At 43.6% G+C, this 22,550-nt stretch overlaps 1 protein-coding gene across 5 annotated transcripts in view; it reads left to right on the top strand.

The window, feature by feature from the left end:
- The first annotated feature begins 5,829 nt into the window (after positions 1–5,829).
- PAN2 (poly(A) specific ribonuclease subunit PAN2) overlaps positions 5,830–22,550 on the top strand; it is a 36,449-nt gene continuing 19,728 nt past the window's right edge. The window contains exons 1-12 of one of the 5 annotated variants that reach the window (XM_077328558.1): positions 5,830–5,928; positions 7,763–8,044; positions 13,866–14,035; positions 14,333–14,453; positions 15,280–15,357; positions 16,932–17,199; positions 17,404–17,746; positions 18,213–18,309; positions 19,671–19,790; positions 21,171–21,290; positions 21,390–21,518; positions 22,118–22,317. In XM_077328558.1, the coding sequence (XP_077184673.1) occupies positions 7,775–8,044; positions 13,866–14,035; positions 14,333–14,453; positions 15,280–15,357; positions 16,932–17,199; positions 17,404–17,746; positions 18,213–18,309; positions 19,671–19,790; positions 21,171–21,290; positions 21,390–21,518; positions 22,118–22,317 (1,916 nt within the window). In that variant the 5' untranslated portion in view covers positions 5,830–5,928; positions 7,763–7,774. The other 4 variants (XM_077328560.1, XM_077328557.1, XM_077328561.1 and 1 more) reach the window with 4 other exon arrangements.

The raw sequence follows: 22,550 nt of genomic DNA, 5'->3' as shown, positions 1-22,550 counted from the left end.
AGTAATGGGTTTAAACTACAAGTACAACGATATAGGCTAGATATCAGGAAAAAATGTTTCACAGTCAGAGTAGTTCAGCAGTGGAATAGGCTGCCTAAGGAGGTGGTGAGCTCCCCCTCACTGGCAGTCTTCAAGCAAAGGTTGGATACACACTTTTCTTGGATGCTTTAGGATGCTTACGGCTGATCCTGCGTTGAGCAGGGGTTGGACTAGATGGCCTGTATGGCCCCTTCCAACTCTATGATTCTATGAATTATTGGCATTATCTCTGTCCTAAGAAACCTCCTGGAGCTCGCTGTATCTTTTGTCTACTTGGGACAAGAGTATTACCTGTTCCCCAGATTTGCTATACTGGAAATATAATAAAATCCATTGTTTTAGGGGCTACAGAGCCCAACCTTAGTCTCCAGACGACCATCTGGTTATTTAAGACACATGCTGAAACTCCTCAGTGTGTACGTACCTTCTGGGTATTCTGCATGAGCCCAGAGTGCTTACTGCTGTCGCTGTTTCTTCTGGACGTCTACACATCATGTAGATAGAATCTTTCTTTCCTCCCAAATTATATCCGCTATCACATCATTTCACCTCTATTTTTCCTCTTCTCTGTGTGTGTTTAATTTATATGAATGTGTGTTAGATGCATTTTAAAGTTGTTTTTCAATCAAATCACTCTTCATTTTTAAAACTCTGTGTGAGTTTTCTGAGGGAAGACCCCTGGTATGCATATGTGGAGACTCCCTTACTACTCTCATAAGATAAATTCCCCATTCCAATATAATTCGGGTAACAGCTGGACTATTTTTTTAAAGTGAATAGGAGGGGGGAAAGCCTGACTACTGAACCAGATCTACATTTTAATTATGCAGGAAGAAAGTCAGGCTAATTCTGATCACAACTGATTCAGAAGAAAATTATTCCACAACTAGTAATCAAGCCCGCTGCAGGGGAATGCAGCGGGCGCTAGGTCCTACCTCAGTCGTTGGCGGCGGTGGCGGGCTGGTCGGCGCCGGCGGCGGGCTGGTCGGCGGCGGGCTGGTCGGCGGCGGGGAGCTTGTCTCGTGGGTGGCGGGCTGATGCGGCGCGTCAGCCCGCCAGGCAGGGAACCCCCGGCAGCCACGCTTCGCGCGACTGCCGGGGGCTCCCTGGGTCGGCGCCCTGACGCGGCGAGAGGCGCTTCGCGCCTCTCACCGCGTCAGGCCGGGAGGAACTGCGAGCCGCGCTGCGCGCAGCTCGCAGTTCCTGGAGCTGGGAATCGGAGGGGCCAATCGGCAGGCGCAAAGCGCCTGCCGATTGGTCCCTCCGATTGTCTGTCGTGAGGAAGGGTCCAATCCAGACCCTTCTTCATCACGGACTAATCCCACCTCTACCCCCCTTACCGAATTATATAGTCCGTGGCGCCACGGGCGGTTTAAAGATAGACACCAGTCACAATAACTAAAAAGAACAGTAGCCAGTTTGGTGTAGTGGTTAGGAGTGCGGACTTCTAATCTGCCATGCCGGGTTCGATTCTGCGCTCTCTCACATGCAGCCAGCTGGGTGACCTTGGGCTCGCTATGGTGCTGATAAAACTGTTCTGACCAAGCAGTAATATCAGGACTCTCTCACTTGGACAGATGATGTCTTGTCTAGCAGCCTTGGTTTTTCGTTGCTCTTTGGTAGATGGGTAGTGAGGCAAATAATTATCACACTGATGCCTCACCTCACTCTAGAATCTCATTCCCCTCTGTGGTAAAACCATGGAATGGGGGAGCGGCACCTCAGAGCATCCTGATGACACGCTGGAAGTGATGTTGTAGTGTTGCTGCAAGACCTATTAGCATGTCTCCACCTACTATTCCACCTTTGGTGCTCTCCAGTGGCCTCCATGTTTGGGATTCCTCCTTGGCATGGCACTGTGCAGCTGCTACTGGCAGTGCCCCCCAGTGGGCGGCGGGAAATCAGGGGTGCGGGCAGGAAACCAAACAGAGCAGGGGCCCATGCGGCGGTGGTGATGTCCCTCAGCAAAAGACTACCCGTCCCCGGGCCTCAGTAAAATTATCAAGCGTTGACCGGTCCCGCAGCAGCGAAGGAGCGCCCGGGCTCAGCAGAAGCCTCCCCCGCCCACCGCTGCCTTTCTCCGGCTTCTGCCGGACCCGGGCGCTCCTTCGCAGCAGCGAAGGAGCGCCCGGGGCCGGCAGAAGCCTCGCCGGCCCTCCCCAGCCAGGCCACTCCAGCGGCCGGGAGAAGCCTCTGGAAGACCTGGCGGTGGGGGGGGGGGCTGCGCAGCCTTCTCCCGCCCGCCCTAGCGCCCATTTTATTCCCCTTTAAAATGGGCTTTATTCCTAGTACTGGCATAAAGATTAATTAGTTACCATAAAGTCTTTTGAGCTTGGACCCAAGTAGAGGTAGTTGGCTAATTGTGTCAATTTCCCCTTCCACCTTTTAAAAAACTTTAGCTTATCCTCAATGGCATTCAACATTCCATGCCTTCCGGAACATACTGAATCATACATTTTCCTAGTAGTTGGGGGTCTCAACACCGTAAGTGTGTAAAAAGTCAGATCAAAGAATCACACAATATGTAATGAACCTTTTCAGAATAAGCAAACATAGGCTACCCAAGAGCAATTTTTATGAAGGAGTAGAATAATGGAATATAGCAGAGCACAAAAGAGAATAAGAAGAAATTAAGGATGAAGTGACTGGGGGAGAGAGAACTATAGGAAAAATATGAAAGCATAACATTATGTTATTTTAATACAAAAATTCCCAAAGGCCTTGACTCCTCCAAATATAAGAGGGTTTTTAAATTGTTGATGTCATGCTAATAATACAAATAGAATTAAACTTCTCAGGGAGTGGAGGTTGTAAAAAAAAGGTTGAGTAGATGTTGGAAATAAAGTTATAAGGAACCAACGTTAGTCATTGCTGTGGGGAAGAGAAAGGGGAAAATCAAAAGAGGACAGGAATATAATCACAGAGGAATGTTTCCTTTCTAACAAAACCCCAGTAACCGAGTCACAGGGATTGAGCACTGATCTGCCACAGGGCTTGGAGACTCTTATCATAGATGGTTTTATGAATAAGAACCAAGGTGTCATTTTATTTATTTATTTATTTGATTGATAGCTCGCCACTCCCAGCCAGGCTGGCTTGTGGCAGATTACACATTAAGAACTCCAATTAAAACAATTATCCCTCCCTGGTGGTGAAAATAACCTCCCTCTCCCAAACCTCCTGCCTCAGGGGATAGATAGTAATAATCAGATAATAATCAAGGAGTAGCAGATATTTTAGCTGATTCGGGGGGCCAGGGATCACCAACAAGTTTTCACCCACAGAGTGAAGAGCCCTGTGAGGAGCATTGGAGGGTAGGCGGTCCCGCAGATAAAGGTCAGTACCAGAACCTTGAACTTGATCTGAGCCACAATTAGCAACGAATGCAGCTGCCTCAGTACTAGCTGGGTATGGGCCTTTCATACTGTACCCGTGAGGAGGCTAGCAGCAGCATTTTGCACAAGCTGCAATTTCTAGGTCAAGGACAAGGGAAAACCAGTGTAGAGCAAGTTACAGAAGTCAATCATGAAGGTGACCATTGCATGGATCACTGTGGCCAAGTGATCCAAGCACAATGAAGATACCACTAGATATTGTTCTGAAGGTTTCAGGTCCTAAAGTTACATTTATATTATATAGCTTGTGTAACACTTTCTGCTTCTCTGTGGACACCCTGGGAATTAGAACCATAACACTCCAACCTCCTCAAGAGAATCAGTCAACCCCCATGAAGTGAATTATGCCATTCAAAACCTCTGCTTTATCAACTGTCACAACTGTCCTTATTTGGACCTCTAGGGTTTTATAAAGTGATCTCCTGCCATTGCAGGAACTACAACTATAATATCTCCAACAAGTAGATATCCAAATGATATTTTAAAATCTCAATTAATGAAGAATCCCCTGCCTCATGATAGAGACTGTTCCTGTGTCAAACCCAACATGCTATTAGGAAAAATTTCCCCAGATTTAATCTGAACCTCCTTTGCTGTGATTTATATTCATTAGCCAGTTTGGTATAGTGGTTAGGAGTGTGGACTTCTAATCTGGCGAGCTGGGTTCAATTCTGCACTCTCCTACATGTAGCAGGCTGGGTGACCTTGGGCTCACCATGGCACTGATAAAACTGTTCTGACCGAACAGTGATATTAGGGCTCTCTCAGCCTCACCCACCTCACAAGGTGTCTGTTATGGGGAAAGGGAAGGGGATTATAAGGCACTTTGAGACGCCTTCGGGTAGAGAAAAGCGGCACAGAAGAACCAACTCTTCTTCCTCTTCCAAATTAATTAGTCCAACAAAATTGAGAACATATCTACACTATCCTCTAGTCTACATGGCAATAGCTTAGGTATTGGAAGCTGGCAATGTTATTACCTTACAAGCATCTCTTCTCCAATGAAGGTAATGCCCTTCAGCCTTTCCTTATAGGGCCTGGTCTATGTTGAACTGCTTCCAGTTTATAAGCATTATCTCAGCTCTGTGTTGCTCCATAGCAACATGTCAAGTGTTGATTTTTAATAATATATTGGTTAATGGCTGATTATTTCGTCTTCCTGTTTTGCTTTTATTGTATTTTAGCATATCTGGAGTTTTAGAAGCTGCCTTGAATCCCTCTTGAAAACAGAGTAAATATAAACTTTTCCTATTTACCAGAAACATTTCCTTTTTCTGGAGGATTCTTTACAAAAATATTGTTAGTGAGATGATGGAATTCTTCATTCTCCCCCACACTCTCCAGTGCTTTTACACTGTTATTTTATCTATTAAAACCTCACAAAACATATTTTAAAATTCCATAATTCAATCCCTGGCAAAACTTTTTCCATAATTGTGCTAGTTACACGCATGGTGTTACTAAAGTTGTGTTCCTTGTATAGCTTTTGTACAGAAAGGGGGGATATAAGTACCCAAAGTAAATAACACTGCTCTTTTTCTTGACCCTAACAAGCACAAAAGGCAATCACTATCCATGTGGAATCTATTTTCAAACGGGTTCACGGAGATTTGATGTAGTTTCTTGGACAGCTATGTAAAAAGGAAGCTGTAATGTGTAAGTGGGCTAAATGCAATGATTCATTAAGACAGGGAAGTACAGTTGTTCTTTCCATAAGACTTCTCAGTGGCTCTTCAAGAAAGGGCTGACCAGCTCAGCAGCAGGACAACAAAAGCGATACAGCAAGAAGAATACAAGCACACAAAGACTCTTAGACAAAGGACGGAACAGCCCATTTGCTGGATATAATAGCAGGATACGGTGTTGGTGGTTTTCCTCATTCGAAACTTAAAACCTTCCTGAGTAGGTCGACTTGAGAGTATTACCTTAAAAACGTAAATGGGAAAAACACAACCCCATCAAACGAAGGCGAAACAAATCTGAGGGAACAAACTGTGAGTCCAAAGGCAACAAAGTTTTAAGACCAACAAAGTTTTATTCAAGGTGTGAGCTTTGCCGCGAAGGCTCACACCTTGAATAAAACGTTGTTGGTCTTAAAGGTGCCTTTGGACTCAGTTTGTTCTGCTACTTCAGCCCGCCTGAATCTAAATTTGAGGGAACGAAGACCCGCTCCTCGCCATATAAAACATATCTAACAAACTACGTCACTCGCTCGCAGTTGCATCCCTTCCGCAGTTCCGTATTCCCTACGCAGCGCTCCTTGCGCGTCATCCCCGGAAAGCCCTTTATCTCACTCTTGCTCTGATTGGCTAAGCTTTCCAAGCCGCCCTGTCATTGGTGGATACTCCCCGACTCTTTTCCGCTAAGGCGGGCCTAGGCAGCGGAAGTAGGAACGGAAACGGATTGGAGTTGCTATGGCGGCAGCAAAGAAGGTGGAGGCGGGGAAAAGACGGTAGCCCGAGGAGAAGGAAACCGGAAGAGCGAAGGATTGTGGGTAATCCCGTCCTCCTTTCAAGCAGGGAGTGCTAAGTAATTTGAAAGGAGTTGCGGGCAGTTCGAGGGTGTTTAAAAAAACATCCTGAATGGTTTGTCCTCCAGATAAGCTACGGAACAGGAAGTTTTAATTACCTTCTTATTACTTTTCTCTTTCCCGCAGTAGGTCATGGGTAATTTGCCCCGGTGGCGCAATGGATTATGGGTATAATTTTTAATTGTATGGATTCTTGGGGTTTTTTTATTAGCTAATTGAAGACCTGTTGCTGCTCAATAGCGAAATGCTGGGCACATTGACTTGGAAGTAGGCCTCAGACTTCATTGGTATTTATTTCAAAGTAAGTTTGCAATCAGAGGACTGCTCTCCTTTTCCCATTCAATAGCAGGATGCTTTTCTGATGTGGTTTCTGTTGATTAAGATGCCCAGTTCCACTTTGTTTTGGCTGTTTTGGTACGGGGACAACGAGGACTAGAGCAAGAATTTCATTTCAAAACTTCTGGATTAAAATTGTAGGAACACAGCACTTTTAAGAAGGATGGCTAATATATTTTGATAACTATCCCTTCTGGTTGGGCTTGGAGGCCACACTGGATAATGTTGTAACCTGTAGTTTTATTGAATTTGCATTGGGAATGACTGGATGGTTCGTTGACCATGAGTCAGCAGAATTATCCCTATTCTGCAATGAGATGGATAGAGTGCTAGAGCAATGAAAACACAGAGATTAAGAGTACTTTTGTTTCAAGGTGTTTTTGACATACAGTTTAGACTTCCTTTATTAGAGCTCTGCCTCTGTGGGGATAATGCATAAAAGCCTGTTTTACCATAAACATACATTTTAAAACTATTGATGCCTACATGTCCTTTCCTTCAGTTCACCCCCCATTCCCCTTGATCCTTTGTCTTACTGTGCAAATAGCCATGCTGTATGTGTAAAACAGAGGCAGCCCTGACAGAGAAAAACCCTTTTCTTGCAATTCACAAATAGTTTTCTGTGAGTAAGCCCCACTGAATATTCGTCAGTATGATTACTGTGGAAAAGAGCAATGTGTAGATTATTTGCTTGAAATAAGAGTTTGTGGTCCTGTTACTTAAAATCTGTCTCGATTGAATTAATTTTTGTATGCAGACATATCAGATAAGCTTAACATTGTGTACATATAGTAGCAATGTACAGGGGGTTTACATTTCAGATTCCTAGAAGATTTGGTCCAGAATTGGCCAGGAGTATAAAAAAACACCATAGCTAATGTTTGGAAAAGAAAAAGGTCATTGATACATGTCAGCTATGCCATTTTTCAGGAGCAGCTATGATATATAAACATAAAAAGTCTGACTCACTATAATATGTGAGTCCGTGTGCGTACATATGTGTATATATAAAACCAAATGAAGATGCTTGTGTATTTGAATACAAGTGTAATAAAATGCCTTGCTTCAGTACAAATGAAATGTGTTCAGTAAACTTTATGTGAACACAACAAACACAAGAAAATTCATCCCCTGAAAATTTTTTACATAAACTTCTTATGACCACATCAAGCTCCAAGAACTGAACACAGCCCTTTTAATCATGAATTATGTTCTCTAACTGGGGACTGAGTTTCCACCACAGATTTGTTACTCAAATCCATAGCTGGCATGTTTGTGACTATAAAGCAGCTGAGTGATGAAGCTTTGTTTCTGTCTTGAAAGCTATTTTTCAATAAGATGGATCCAATTATTGTAGTCTTCCTGTACTATGAAATACTTTTCCTATTTCTTCATTTAATAGTGATAATATCATTATCTTAGTAAAAGTTTATCGCTTGAATTCCTTTCTCTGTCTTAAAAGTGGACAGCCGCCATGAATTTTGAAGGTCTTGATCCAGCGCTTGCAGAATATGTGCCTGCCCTCCATCCTGCTTTGGATCCCCACCTCAACCCTAGCCTATTACAGAATGTGGAGCTGGATCCCGAAGGGGTATCCCTGGAGGGTATTCCTGTTCCTGACCCAGTGCACATCATGGAAGGCATGTACTCAGAACTCCATACTGTAGTCTCTGAAGTGGGTGTACCTGTCTCCTTCTCACACTTTGATCTACATGAAGAGATGCTCTGGGTTGGTAACCATGGGGTAAGTATTGCTTATTATGTGTTTTACTGTTTTGTTAAACCTGAAGTTGGCTATTTTTCGTCCTATTTACTACATAGTTGAGAGTTCTTTTAGATGATATATATTTTAAAGTTAGTATTAGGAACTGTTCAGTTTACAAAGTGATTCATATAGTTTTAACTCTGCTAAATTCAGTAGACTAATTCCAAGTACTTTAGTTTATCTAATGAGGATTGGACTGAAAATCTGTCAGATCATTGGTCTGTCTAGCTTAGTATGACTGGCAGTGGTTCTCCATGATCTTGAGAACAGCAGAAACTTTCTCAGTAGATCTTACTTGAGATCCTTCAAGTGAACCTTCTGCATGCAAAGCAGCTCTCTCCTTTGAACACTACCCTTCCCCAAAAGCATTTAATGCATTGCAAAGTCTGGGGACAATATTGCAATTGACAGCTTACATTTACCTCTCGTTATGTTTATCCTGTGGTCAGAGTAACTTTTTATTGCAAACCCAGTTCTAATTCAGACTGTAGACAAAGGTGATTCTGTCATATGTCTGAGAGCTTGATGATGTAGCTGCTTGTAGTTGTTCAAAATTTACTATGTATCCTACTTTGGAGGGAAGACTGGTCCCTAGGACTTTAATTGGCTGATTACAATCATATTTCTAAAATCAGTTAAATTTATGTCATTTCTGTCTCATTTTCATTTATCTTATAATCAGAAAGCTTTTCTACTTTATTTATCATCTTTAAACCTTTAATTATAGCGTGCACAAAGGTGGTAAATAATGCCGCTGATATTTGACATCCTTGTCCAAGCAATATTCATTGAGAGTCCTTTATTTATAATCCAAGAAGAGAAATTTTCTCCTCACTAAATTTCTCTACAATTGCACCCAAAAACTTCTCTCAACTGTATAACATTTTTTGAGTCTCTGAAATACGAAAATTTTATGCATTGTTTGTGAAGTTGCCATTTGCCCACTTCTCCCACTGTAAGGCCCCAACCCCTGAGACAGTGGGGCAAGGGGGGAAATTGACAGAGAGAATCTAGGATTTCTGCTTCCTAGTCTCTAAGGTAAGACTGGAGGCCAAGCTAGAAAATCAACCTCTTTAAGAGCTCTCTCAGCCCCACCTATCTCTCAGGGTGTCTGTACAGTATACATGTACTGGGCCTGTGGTGATTTCCCTGCCCTTCTCAGCTACAGGAGAGGGGATGAGGAGGTGGCTTCGTTCTTTCTTTCATGAGACCCCTGACCCTGCTGCACAGCCTACTTTCCAGAGACCACCCAGCCAATGTGTTGGTGCTAGCTAGCCCCCACTGACCCAGTGTACTGATGTTCTCACCATGCCTCTTCCAAGGTGCCGAGTGTAAAGGCTTCTCATTGACTGTGTTACAGTGGGTACATGTCTCATCTCCATCACTGCTAATAGTTTTTTTAAATGCCAACAAGGAATTTCCTTCTTCACAATTCCTCTCCCTATTGACCTTAAAAAAGAAATGTACACAGTTCTTCCCATCTCCTGTTTAGATGCACAGAAGCAACAGATATGCAAAATAGACCCCTACCCTTCATTACCAGATTTCTTGCATTCTGTTTCATTCCCCCTCCCCTGTTTCATTCCCCCTCCCCGTCCCATGCATAACCGGTGTGCTTCGCGTCTTCCCCCTCCGCGTTTTCCATGTGACCCGAAATCGCTGTTTTGGCGGCTGTGCATAATGGGCCTTTGTGATGTGAGCTTTAGCAGGACTGGGACACACTTCACTGCAATCTCTATTATCCCCCATCAGGTTACTTCTATCCCCTTTGCAACAGAGACCTTTCTATAGAAAGAAAATCCAAGGGGTTTTAACCATGATTGAGCCTTCTGAATGCTTCTGCTGGTTAGTAAGGTTGCAGTGAAGTAGGACTAAAGGGGATAACCAGTCTGCACAAATGGGAAGAGAAGTGAATTGGGGACAGTTTCAAGTTGTTTGTGTGAAAGATCAGTAACCAGCCAGGCCACCTAATTCTTATATACAGAGACATGCCTATCAGGGCTTTGGGATAAAATGGAGCCAAGGCTTCTAGTTCCATCTCCTGCCTCTTGTCCCTGCTTTGTCACAAAGCAGAAGCTTTGGTGTTTAGAGTCAGGGTGCTTAAAAACACAGCCCGGGGGGGGAGGGGCTGGCTAAGGCTGTGGTACTTATTGGGGAAGTGTCCCCCTGCACTCATGTTTTCTGTATAGGGTGGAGCTGCACACTAGTAAGGCTTTGCTCCACATTATCCCTGCCTTTCAGAATTAGACTTGCTAATATCCTAATCTCAGTTAGTGCTGGTTTCCTTTCTGCTTTCCCAAAATTAGTCGGCTGCCACTTATTTCTTTATCAAGTACACTTTCATCTTATTGTTCTTCCCAGGAGCTCAGACTGGTGTGTGTCATCTCCCCCACCCCACACTTAATCCTTGTACCACCCCTGTGAAGTAGGTATACTGAGAAAAAGCGACTGCTTTTTGGCAGAGTAAGGAGTTGGTGGCAACACATTAGACTGAAGATATATGTAGGCATGTTTAGTTCAATATTATCCTTTGGAACTAGTTTCAGAGTTTCGGCTTTGAAAATGGCCCCAGTGTTTCTTTTTAAATCTGTTTTTTTACATTTTTACAATGGATCAAACTGTTTCTGTTTTGACCTTTATGTTGAGAGGGAGGAATCCAGCCACTTCTGTCCTTTCATTGACTTGGCAAGACTTTCTCTGTGTCTTGTCTGCAGATTTTATTTCTTCTTCCAATAAACCGAGTTTGGGGGAGACTCTCGGCTACATAATTCTACCCCCCCTTTACTTTTTGAACTTTTTGAAATCAGTCTGTTTATAGGGCCAAAAGAAAGCATCTTTAAACCGCTCCTGCAGAGCGGTAGTAATAAAAGAGTAAGGGCTAAAGGGGAGGAGAATAGGCGGGCCCTGTCTGTGATAAGAACTCGGAGGGCCCAATCAGGAGCCGTGAACACATAGGAAGAAGCCTTCCCACATGGTGAGTCCTCCGGCCGGCTTCTCCTCACTCTAGGGAAAGGAGCAGGGACACTGTGTCAAAGACGCGGCGGCCCTGGTCCTTTCCCGCCCGGGGTCCCTTCCCGCTGGGGATAGGAGCAGGGAATGCCGCGTCAAAGACATGGCAGCCCTGCTCCTTCCTGCCCCCCACGCGGCCGCCTTGGAGGGGGAATGCTTTTGAGCATTATTGGGTTGCATTGGGAGAAATAGGGTCTTTGTTTCAGAGCATTTAAAGTAAACAGCAGACAGTTATTGGTAAGATATCCTTGGTCCAATGGTATCATCATTCTGCTTACCAATTATATACATTTTTCCTCAGAACATGCTTGGCATTTATCAAGCCCTTTCTGTGTTTAAACCACTCTACACTCATAAATCTCAGTAATCCTAACTAGGCAGGGTAGGCTTCTCACCATATTCCCCTGTCTAAGGTAGACTTATTTCCATATTGTAAATAGGAGGAGCTGAGAGTGCCTTGCCAACAAACACCTGGTATAAGATGTTGATTTGTAAATTGCCCCAACAGGAAACCTATATGTAATGTAAAGATGGGGAGCAGGAAGTAATGTAAGGTAGGGAATTTGAATGTTGAAAGGAGGAGGTGACCTCACAGAAGGGAGACTTGGGAGTGCAGTCCAGAAATGAAGCCACAATGTACCATTAGTTGACCTTTACTTGAATGTGATGTCGTGGGATATGACATCACATCCTTGCTGAACTCTGCACCCAGAATTTCCAGGTATTTCCTAAGACCTGGCAACCCTATCTAACTCTTCTTGGTATAACTAGAGTGATCATTTAAATTTATGTTGAATGTAATCTGATGACTACCGTTCTTATCCTTTCTTTAAAAATCTGGTTTAACAATACAAATGAGTAAAAATTACCTTTTTTATTACTACCTTGGTATTATTTTATGATTCATAATGTTTATATTTATAATATGTCTAATTTTTTTGGGGGGAAATTTTTTGTGTTATATTGGCATCTAATAAAAGGTATTTAAAAATTAATTCCCTCCATTAGTGGCTCTTTTTCAAGTCAGCCACATGTGAGAAAGCACTTTTATTTATTGAATAAAGCTAATATCTACCGTTCTAAATGTAATAAATTTTATGCTACTGCTGTAGCAACAAATGTCACGGTGTAGCGGTTTTATGAAAAATAATTCTTTAGAGCTATAAAGATCAGCAAACCACCAGAATGAGGCTTTAAAAAAATCTCAACATTTAAACATATCTATTTTATGCCATTTGACCTTCTCCTATAATGATATTTTTTAATTTTAAAATTGCATAAATACTAATTTTTCACATTCTTGTTCCATTTAAATATGTTGTATCTTTGCTTTTGAAATTTTGGATGTTAGTAGAAGATTAAAAATGTCAACAAATTTCAATAAATCACTAATTATATTCTATCACTTTCAAACAGATTTTGTAGCAATCCAATTATTTTCATCACCATAACCTAAAATTATGAGCCTCTTGTGGCGCAGAGTGATAAGGCAGCCGTCTGAAAGCTTTGCCCATGAGGCTGGGAGTTCAATCCCAGCAGCCGGCTCAGGGTTGACTCAGCCTTCCATCCTTCCGAGGTCGGTAAAATGAGTACCCAGCTTGCTGGGGGGTAAAGGGTAATGACTGGGGAAGGCACTGGCAAACCACCCCGTATTGAGTCTGCCATGAAAACGCTAGAGGGCGTCACCCCAAGGGTCAGACATGACTTGGTGCTTGCACAGGGGATACCTTTACCTTTAACCTAAAATTGCGTAAATGGCAATCCAACTTTTAAAATCAACTGGTAAATAAATTGCAGCTCTAGATGGAATTTTAATGCTTCTCATACTCTGTGAAAGTACTAACAATAAAATTATCCTTACAAGGACTCTTGACTCACCATGGCTCTAGGATAATTTTAGCAATGAGTCTCAATAATTGTTAAAGTATTTTTTTTTACTTTGGGAAAGGACTAGAGCAAGACCTGAACAATATACATTACCTAAAATCCTATATTTCTGCTATGCGAGTCTGTAAAAGCAAAATTCTGAGCTGAATTTCATTCTTTTTACTGGCAGTCAGATATGGCTAACAGAGTTCTAGGGAAAGGGGTATCAGTGTATATGTACAACAAATATTTTAATAGTTTTTATGAATTTTTTAAAATGAAATACTTTCCTACTATGACAACTTGCAAGAGGCTTATTAAATAGGTCTATGTAATCAAAAAACCAAGAGCAAATGACAAACGATGTTATGGTACCTAAAATGTGCAGGACAAAGGACCAGTACATAAGAAGAGCCGTGCTGGATCAAATCAAAGGCCCATCTAGTCCAGCATGCTGTTTGCACAGAAGTTAATCACCTGCCTCTCTCAAGCCTACAAGCAGGATGGCTGAAACAGCATCCTCTTACCTGTACTTCCCAACAATAGATACAAAGACGCATATTGCCTTTAGTACTGAAGGGAGTAGATATCACTTGAGAGGAGCAGTCATTGATTGTCCCATCCTCCATTAGTTTGTCCACTTACCATTTGAAGCCCTCCAAGTTGATGGCCACAATCACATCCTGTGGCAGTGAAGCCTACAAATCAACTATACACCATGTAAAGGAGTGCTTCCGTTTGTCTACCCTGAATCTCCCACCCTTCATCTTCAGTGGGTGCCCCAGGGTCTCTCTCTCCACACCATGCTAAATTTTGCAGGTTCTGTTTCCCCTTAGTCACCTATTAAAGGCTAAACAGCCCTAAACATTTTAACTGATCCTTATAGGACAGCTTTGTAGTGAAGCCTTGCACATCTTAATTTCAGGGCCATGCCACCTCTTTCTTTGGTCCAGCCCTGGAACGTTATTCATCTTTCCAAGTACACAGCAGTGATGACATCCGACAGATCCAGAGCCTGGAGAATGGAGTGCTGTTCCTGACCAAAACCAATCTCAAGTACATGTCCAGAGGAGGCCTCATAATCTTTGATTATCTGTAAGTGCCTTTCCCTAAGGGGTGTTGGGCTTTGGAAGATACTGGCATTGTGTGTTGTTGCTCTCTGTACAGAGATTTTGCATAGCATTTCCTGTTTCTTTTCTTTTTTGGGAAGTCATTCCATGAGCATGTTGAGGTGGGGAAATTACATCAGAATAGGATATCCACAACATTTCTTGGGATGATCCTTATAGTGTAACTTCATGATGCAACTTTTCTATGCGTGTGCTTACCAGGTCAATCAAGCAAGCAATGCGAGTAGGAAATTCGACCTGAATGTCCCTCTTTCTCTTCTAGCATGGATGAAAGTGAAGACATGCACAGCCTTCTGTTGACTGATCCCACCACTTTGCTCATTGGGGGACTCACCAACCATGTGATAGAAATAGATCTCAATACAGTGCAAGAGACCCAGAAGGTATACCAAACTACCAAGTGTTCTCCGCCCCCATTTTATGTCATTTATTTAGATTACCTGAATTGGAAGTGGGTGTGTTTATGGTTGCCACAGACCTGGAGAAAAAATGCCCTGTCCCTTTTAGAAGGGTTTAATCTGAAAAAATTGGTAGCTGAAGCTTTTCATGGCATGGAGGTAGTAAATAACAATATCGGATAAATAACATCCCATTAAATCTCTATTAAAGAGGCAGGACTTCATAGCTGGTTTTACAACTAGTGTTGCCTGTTAATACTTTCTTAACTGATCTTAGCAAAACTGAGAATCTAGGAAAGATTGCCTCAAATCATGCTTTGATCCTCCTTGTGTTGATTCCACTCCTCTTACAGGCAGAAGCGCCGATATTTTTGCCTCCCATCTCAAAGAAATGTCCTAGAATCCCAAATGAAAGTCTCATACCATATTTGTAATTCGTTTAATGAAAAAGGAGGGGCAGAGACAAAGAAAAGTAAAAATGTGACCATTTCTAACCTCATGCAAATTACATAGTCTAAAAGTCAAGATACCCTTGCCTGCCAGAAACCCTGGTATCTTCTGCCAGCTTGGGATCCTCAAGGGCTCCTTGCTTTTGGCCTCAGATGTGGAAGGGGGTTCTGTTAGTTGTAATTCTCTTTGCATCCAGCTTTCTTTCACCCCCTGGCAGAATCACTGGATTTCTCTCATGGGATAGAAAATGGAATTTAGCTCTAATTAAATGCTCCCCCCCACTTTTAATCGATACCACTTCTGTGTGTTGTAGATAGCATGCTTTATGACTGCCTTTCTCCTACCTTGTTGTTTATTATAGTATACTGTGGAAGTGCCTGGAGTTACTATCATGAGACAGTCAAATCGTTTCTTCTTCTGTGGCCACACTTCAGGAAAGGTAACATTTTAACCATTTGATTCTTGTAAAAAGCATAAAAGGTTATCAATGTTCCCACTGTATTTCTGCAAACCATTAAAAATGGGTCACTGCAACTTTCTAAATGAGATTTACTTGCAGGGCAGTATATGCCCCGGAGGGACAGACCAAAACCAATGGGATGAAATTAATTCAAAAGGAATTCCATCTAAGCATCAGGAAGAAGTTCCTGACAGAGCGGTTTCTCAGTGGAACAGGCTTCCTCGGGAAGTGGTGGGTTCGCCATCTTTGGAAATCTTTAAACAAAGGCTGGATAGCCATCTGACAGAGAGGCTGATTCTGTGAAGGTTCAAGGGCATGGTAGGTTACAGTGGATGAGCAATAGATTTGTGAGTGTCCAGCATTGTGCAGGGGGTTGGACTAGATGACCCAGGAAATCCCTTCCAACTCTGTGATTCTATGACTTCATTGGGCCTAGCAGAGTATAATTTTGCTCATGAGTCCACTGTTGGTCTCCCACTGAGTGGCAGATAAATTGGTGTGAGAATCAGATTCTTGTGTATAATATATATGTGAAACATATTACGCAGCAGCCCTGGTTCACCTCCATACTTTCATGGGCCCCCTTCAACCTGCCCCTGCCCCAGACTGTATAATCCAAGTCTCTTTAGTCTTCCTCCTTAAGTGGTTGCTCTTTTTTGTCCTGTTACCAACTCCTTTTGGACTGCCAGTTTTGATTGGGAAATATCTAGAGATTTTTTTTGGGGGGGGGTGTAGGGATGTCAGTGGGATGCAATGCCATAGAGTTAATCTTCTCCAGGGGAACAGACTTCTGCTGTCTGGAGATCAGCTGTATTAGTAGGAGATCTCCAGGCCCACCTACAGGCTGGCAACCAAATCCCCTGGTGAGCAAAGCCCCACATTGAAGTTAGGGGCAGGCTAGAACTTGGAAGGCTTGGTTTCAAATCCCCACTCATCCATGAAGTTTCATCCAGTCACTCCCAGACTAACCTACTCCGCAGGGTTGTTGTCGGTATAAAATGAAGGCACAGAGAACCATATACAGCATATCGTGCTGCTTGACACAGACAGGGGAACTGGGGGAAGTTGGCAAGGTTGAGTAGGTAGTTAAAAACACTGAAACAAAAGCTTCTCAACATAAAGATTTAAGTAACAGTGAATAACTTTAAAAATTCTCATTAGCCTGAAACATAAGAACTAGCCTGATTTTACCTCAGGAGTTATCTATATTGAGTTACCTCAGTAATTTTCAGCTCTTGATTTCACATGACCTTTCCCCTCTATATTAAATAAAATATTTTGTTATTTTTTAATTTGAAAATTCCTTGAGTGCCATTTAAGTTCAGGCTGAGCCAACAGCCAAAACAATGTACTGTGACAAAGTGGGATAGGCAGAGAAGGAAACGCATTGCTAGTGCGGCTCAGTCAGTAAAGGAAAAGAGAAACGGGGAAAAATCTTGCTGGGGTGTGTGTGTGTGACATAGGAGCTTATGTTTAAAATTGCTCAGCTGGTCCTTTCTGACAAGGTCCTTGTAAGCATATTCTCCCATAGAATATTGTTTGCTTCCTATTAGGTGTCTCTGCGTGATCTTCGCACTTTTGCCGTAGAGCATGAGTTTGATGCCTACTCGGGTAGTCTGTCAGATTTTGATGTCCATGGCAACCTGTTGGTGACCTGTGGCTTCTCCAGTCGGATGAACGGCCTTGCTTGTGATCGTTTCCTCAAAGTGTACGACCTGCGCATGCTACGAGCCATCACACCTCTGCAAGTCCACATTGACCCTCTGTTTCTGAAGTTTATTCCTACCTACACGTCTCGCTTGGCTATCATCTCCCAAACAGGTAGGATAGTGGGCAGATGGGTGCTTCGACACCAGACCATGCCCCACTGTATATGCTGGCATTTCACAGTCATATCCTGGCAGTGCCTCCCTCAAGAGGTAACCACAGTGTGTGAGAATTAAGTTACTTTGGGGGAATGTTTGCACTGGGTGCTGGGAGAAGCCATGTCTCCTTTTTGCTCTCTTCTTTTTTCATCCTGTCTAGGTCAGTGTCAGTTCTGTGAACCCACCGGATTGGCCAACCCTGCAGACATTTTCCATGTCAATACAGTGGGCCAACTGATCATGAGCTTTGATGTGTCAGCCAGCAAACAGGCTTTGGTCTTTGGAGACTCAGAGGGCTGTGTCCACCTCTGGGCTGACTCACCTGAAATCACCTTTAATGCTTACTCCCGGGAGACTGACTTTGCCTTGCCTTGCCTTGTGGACACCTTGCCCCATCTGGACTGGAACCAGGACCTCATGCCCTTGTCACTTATCCCTGTGCCGCTAACCACTGAATCCTTGTTGTCAGACTGGCCGGCTGCCAATTCTGGACCTGCACCCAGGTAGAACAAGAGATTTAATAAAGAAAGGTTGTTTGGGAGCTGAGTGGGCTGCTTCCTATAACTTTGCTTCTCATTTCACTGTTTTTTTTTTTTTTACTACATTGCATTAAAAGTGTGTGTGTTTTCTCTTTGTACTCATTTACAAATTGTAAACCACTCTGAGGGCTGTTAAAGGGGTGGTTGCACCTGAAAAATAAATAATAGTCTCTTGGCAAGAGCAGCATCCAGAAATGGAACCAATGGACTGGATCCCACAGATCTGACGGCGGCATTTTTCTCTGGTTCAAGGAGCGTTCTGCTGATGCCAGAATCTTTACACGATCTAAGTCATTACAAGGCATCTGAATCCATAGAAGAAATCTGAGAGGAGTGCTCTCATGCCTTCCTCAGTAAATCTCTGCCTTTCTTTATGAAGCTCCTTTTACTTTTTGAGGCTTACAGGTTGAAGCTACAATTTGTTTTGTAGACGAGCCCCACCTGTTGACCCAGAGATTCTTCGTACCATGAAGAAAGTTGGCTTCATTGGATATGCTCCGAACCCGAGGACCAAGCTTAGAAACCAGGTAGTTACAGCATTAGTTGTCCTTTGTGTGTCCTTTGTGTACTTCCTGAACAACAAGGGAATTGCAGTTCATAGAATCATAGAGTTGGACAGTGCCATGCAGACCATCTAGTCCTGCCTCCTGCTCAATGCAGGATCAGCGTAAAGCATTCTTGAAAAGTGTTCACCCAGCTGCTCCTTGAAGGCCACCATCAACGGGGAGTTCACAACCTCCCTAGGCATCCAATTCGACTGCTGAACTACTCTTACTGTAAAAAAATATCCCGCTGGTTCCTCTCTGCATGTAATTTAAATCATAACTGTGAGTCAATGATCTACCAGCCTGCTTTAGACAGGGGAAGCCTGACCATGTCTGGAGATTCACAAAGAGGCTGGCCCACCCTCTTCTGGGATGGGGATGAAGTGGCAAGACAGAGCACCAAGGATTTTGTGGGGGAGGGAGGTGAGACGAACAGTAGTGACAATGGGGTGGGGAAGGTAAGAGTAGCAAAGGTGGGGGAAAGGGGAGGACAGAAAGGCAAGGGGGTGGTGTCAAGGATCAGGGGGTTGGTAGGTTGACCTAAAGCAAGTCAAGGTAGGGAGGGGAGGGGGGGGGGGAAAGAGAGATAGGGAAGAGTGATAGGGAAGGGGAAGGTAATGGAGGAAGGGCTGACAAATAAGGGGAGATGGGAGAAAGAATTGATAGAAGACAGAGAGAAAGGGTGGGGGGAGATTGACAGAAAAAGAGGGAGAGGAAAAGAAGCAGAGGTAAGAGAAGGGGATGCCCCCTCCTTGCAAGTTCCTATATGTTGCTTTCTATTCTGTTAACATTTGTGCATTATGTTTGTTTTATTATTATTATTTTAACTGACATTTATTTTTAGTATTAACCATTAGTAATTTGATTTTTCTCATCTGTGATGGACATGTTTTTATTAATACAGGGTTTGGCTTTTGAGTGACTTGGTGGAGTATCTCCACTGGTCTGTGATGGAATTATTTTATTACTGACCTGTGTTCTTTATCATTATTATTCAATTTTTAAACTGCCTCCCCTCCATAGGGCTTGAAGCAGTTTACATGATAAGATGCATAAATATATACTTTTTAAATTTCAATAACCTCCAAAAAAATTAATCACAAAACCAACCAGGTATTTTAATATTTCCTCATAAACCCATTCATGCATATAGAAATTCAAGCATACAGAAATTCCGTATACATTTGAAAATAAACGAATCACCATTTGGGGGGTCTGGGGCTAAAACGGGGAACATGCACAAAATTTTTCATGAGTATATTCTAGGCTTTGGGGTACAAACATAAACAGGAATGGAGACAGTCCATACACTCTAGCTTTCAGCATGCTTCTACCTTTTGCAGATTCCTTATCGATTGAAAGAACTCGACAATGAGTTTGACAGTTTCAACCAAGTCCCCGAATCCCCCATTGGGCGGGAGGAAGAGCCATATGTCTACATGGTGGCAAAGAAATATAGGAAGGTCTGTTTAAAATGTTTCTTGGGGTATTGGATGTTTTTGGCAGAGGGAGAGAGCAGATGTGAAGGATTTTCAAAGGATGGAGAGTAATTAGAGTCAGGGAGGTGTCAAGTATGCCCATGTGTAAAAGCTAGGGGTATGCATTTGACAAATCCCAGCTGGAAAAATACCTGATTGGTATTTTGGGGGTATTAATTCAGCAGATTGTTTTTGTTGCTAAGCCTGAAAATATCCAAGATTTTTGGGCTCTCATACCTTTTAAGTTCCTCCAGTGTGAACACTCAGCTTAAAGGAGACATTTGAAGGGACTGCAAGCCCTTTAAATGCCTTAGGAGTTCACTCACGCTGCTGCCACAGCTTGCTGCCAACCTGATAAAGGAGTGGACCACTGCTGGGCGGGACCTTCTGGCTCTCCTGAGCCTGACAAAGGCCACCACTATTACTTGCACCACCTGCAGCTTCTCATTGTGGCTTTTGTAAGACTCCGAACTGTTTTGCTGCTGTCAGGCAGGACTACTCCCTCCAGCTGGCCTCTTGTGCCAGGCTGACTCTGAGTATTTTGTTTGCCTGGCTCTTCTAGGGTTCTTGCTGCTGGTCTTGGATGGCTGTTGGGGTCGGGTCTGAGGATTAACTGTGTGCTGGGCTTAAGTCTGGGCCCGGACATTCAGGTTCAGTGGGGAGGTCAGGCCTTGCTCACCGTTCTGGCTTGTGTAAGGCAGATTCACCTCCTTTGTACAAGCTCAAGAGCAAAAGAAACCCATACAGGAAGTTGAAGGTATTTATGCTGCTGTCACGAACTTGAGTGGCAAGATTGAGACCCAAACAGGAATGATGATCTCTTTTTCTTAGTAACACCTGGAGAAGTCAGATGTGCTTTTCCAAGTGCATTGAGAAGTGCATGTATAAAAGAACCAAAGAGAGCCAGCTTGGTGTGGTGGTTAGGAGCGCAGACTTCTAATCTGGTGAGCTGGGTTTGATTCTGCACTCCCCCACATGCAGCCAATTGGGTGACCTTGAATTCACCACAGCCCTGATAGAGCAGTTCTGACCAAGCAGTGATATCAGGGCTCTCTCAGCCACACCCACCTCACAGGGTGTCTGTTGTGGGGAGAGGAAAGGAAGGCGATTGGAAGCCGCTTTGAGACTCTTGGGGAGAGAAAAGCGGCATATAAGAACCAACTCTTCTTCTTCAAAGACCTTTGAGTTTCTTCTGTCATGCTGAAGTGCTGTTATTAATTACTTGTCTAATAAGTGCCAGTACATACAAGCACATCATTACGCACGCATATGTTTTTATTTTACTTATTTATTTATCTTTGTACTTATAACCTGCCAATCCCATACCTGACGGCTTGTGACGGTTTTCTGACTTGATTTCCTTAGGTCACCATTAAATATTCCAAGCTGGGCTTGGAGGACTTTGACTTCAAGCATTATAACAAGACTCTCTTTGCTGGCCTGGAGCCCCACATCCCAAATGCTTACTGCAATTGCATGATCCAGGTAGATGCAATGTTGCCTTCTTTCTGTGCTGCATTTCTCCCCTCCTTTGCAGTCACCACCTTTCTCTGGTAACCTCCTCCTCTTCCTATCCCTCCTCAGGTGCTGTATTTCCTAGAGCCTGTGAGGTGCTTGGTTCAGAACCACCTATGCCAGAAGGAATTCTGCCTGAGCTGTGAACTGGGGTTCCTATTCCACATGCTGGATTTGTCCCGGGGGGACCCATGTCAGGTAAACCTTGGTTAAAGTATCAGGTTAAAGTACCTTTGTTGGTTAAAGTACCTTGGTTTAACGTACCTTTGGCAAGATGCTGATTCAAAAGGTGTATTTAGAGTGGAGGCAAAGAAGTGGGAAGCCAATGAAAGCTACACCTGACCTGGGATTGCATTAGAATTTTTGGCAAGGAAGCAGAGATGGGAGTGGGCAGGAGATGGGGGCTGCTTGTCTTGTGAAGAGCCATTGATTCAGTGGATCCCATTGGGGAGGATTGGAATGGTTGTCCATTACACGTGTCCCACTGCTGCTGCACTGCAGTGCTTGCACAGAACCATAGCATAATGCCACAGATTCCTCCCCAGATACAGCTTCTTGACTCCTAACTGATAGCACAACTGGGGGTAACTGGGAGGCAGCAGTGGCATCCAGCAATAATGGAGTTATATGCTTCGTCCCTCCTCCCCCTTCCAGTGAGGACGGTGCCTCACAAAGAGACTGGAATGGAACCAGTGTTTTTTTCTTACATGGAAGGATGGAGCAGTCTTGGAACCAGTCCATGGGCAGCGGTCTTCACCTAACCTTTTCAACAAGGTCATTCATCTTGTCTGTCCCAGGGCAGTAACTTCCTCCGTGCCTTCCGCACCATTCCAGAGGCAGCTGCTCTGGGATTGATCTTGGCCGATTCAGATGAGGCAACAGGGAAAGTGAATCTTGGCCGCCTGATTCAGAGTTGGAACCGCTTCATTCTGACCCAGCTCCATCAGGAAACTCAAGAACAGGAAGGCCCTCAAGCTTACCGGGGAATTGGCAGCAGGTAGGAAAAAACATGTCCCTTCATTCTGCTTTCCTCTGTTTACAGAGGGCAGTTTGGAATTACACAGTTAGCCATTTCTTTTTTGGAATACACCTTTCTCTTCCTTTTCCCAGTTTGATCTGGGTTAAAAGTTCAGGATTCCAGAACTGTTAGTCTCTCCTGATTTTCCCTTAGGTGTAGCCCTAGCCATTTTTGTAGGCATTTATTGGGTGATCTAACCATATATGGTCGTG

Source organism: Paroedura picta, chromosome 3 (assembly GCF_049243985.1).
Source record: "Paroedura picta isolate Pp20150507F chromosome 3, Ppicta_v3.0, whole genome shotgun sequence".
Lineage (NCBI taxonomy): Eukaryota > Metazoa > Chordata > Lepidosauria > Squamata > Gekkonidae > Paroedura > Paroedura picta.
This window is presented reverse-complemented; position numbering and strand designations above follow the sequence as displayed.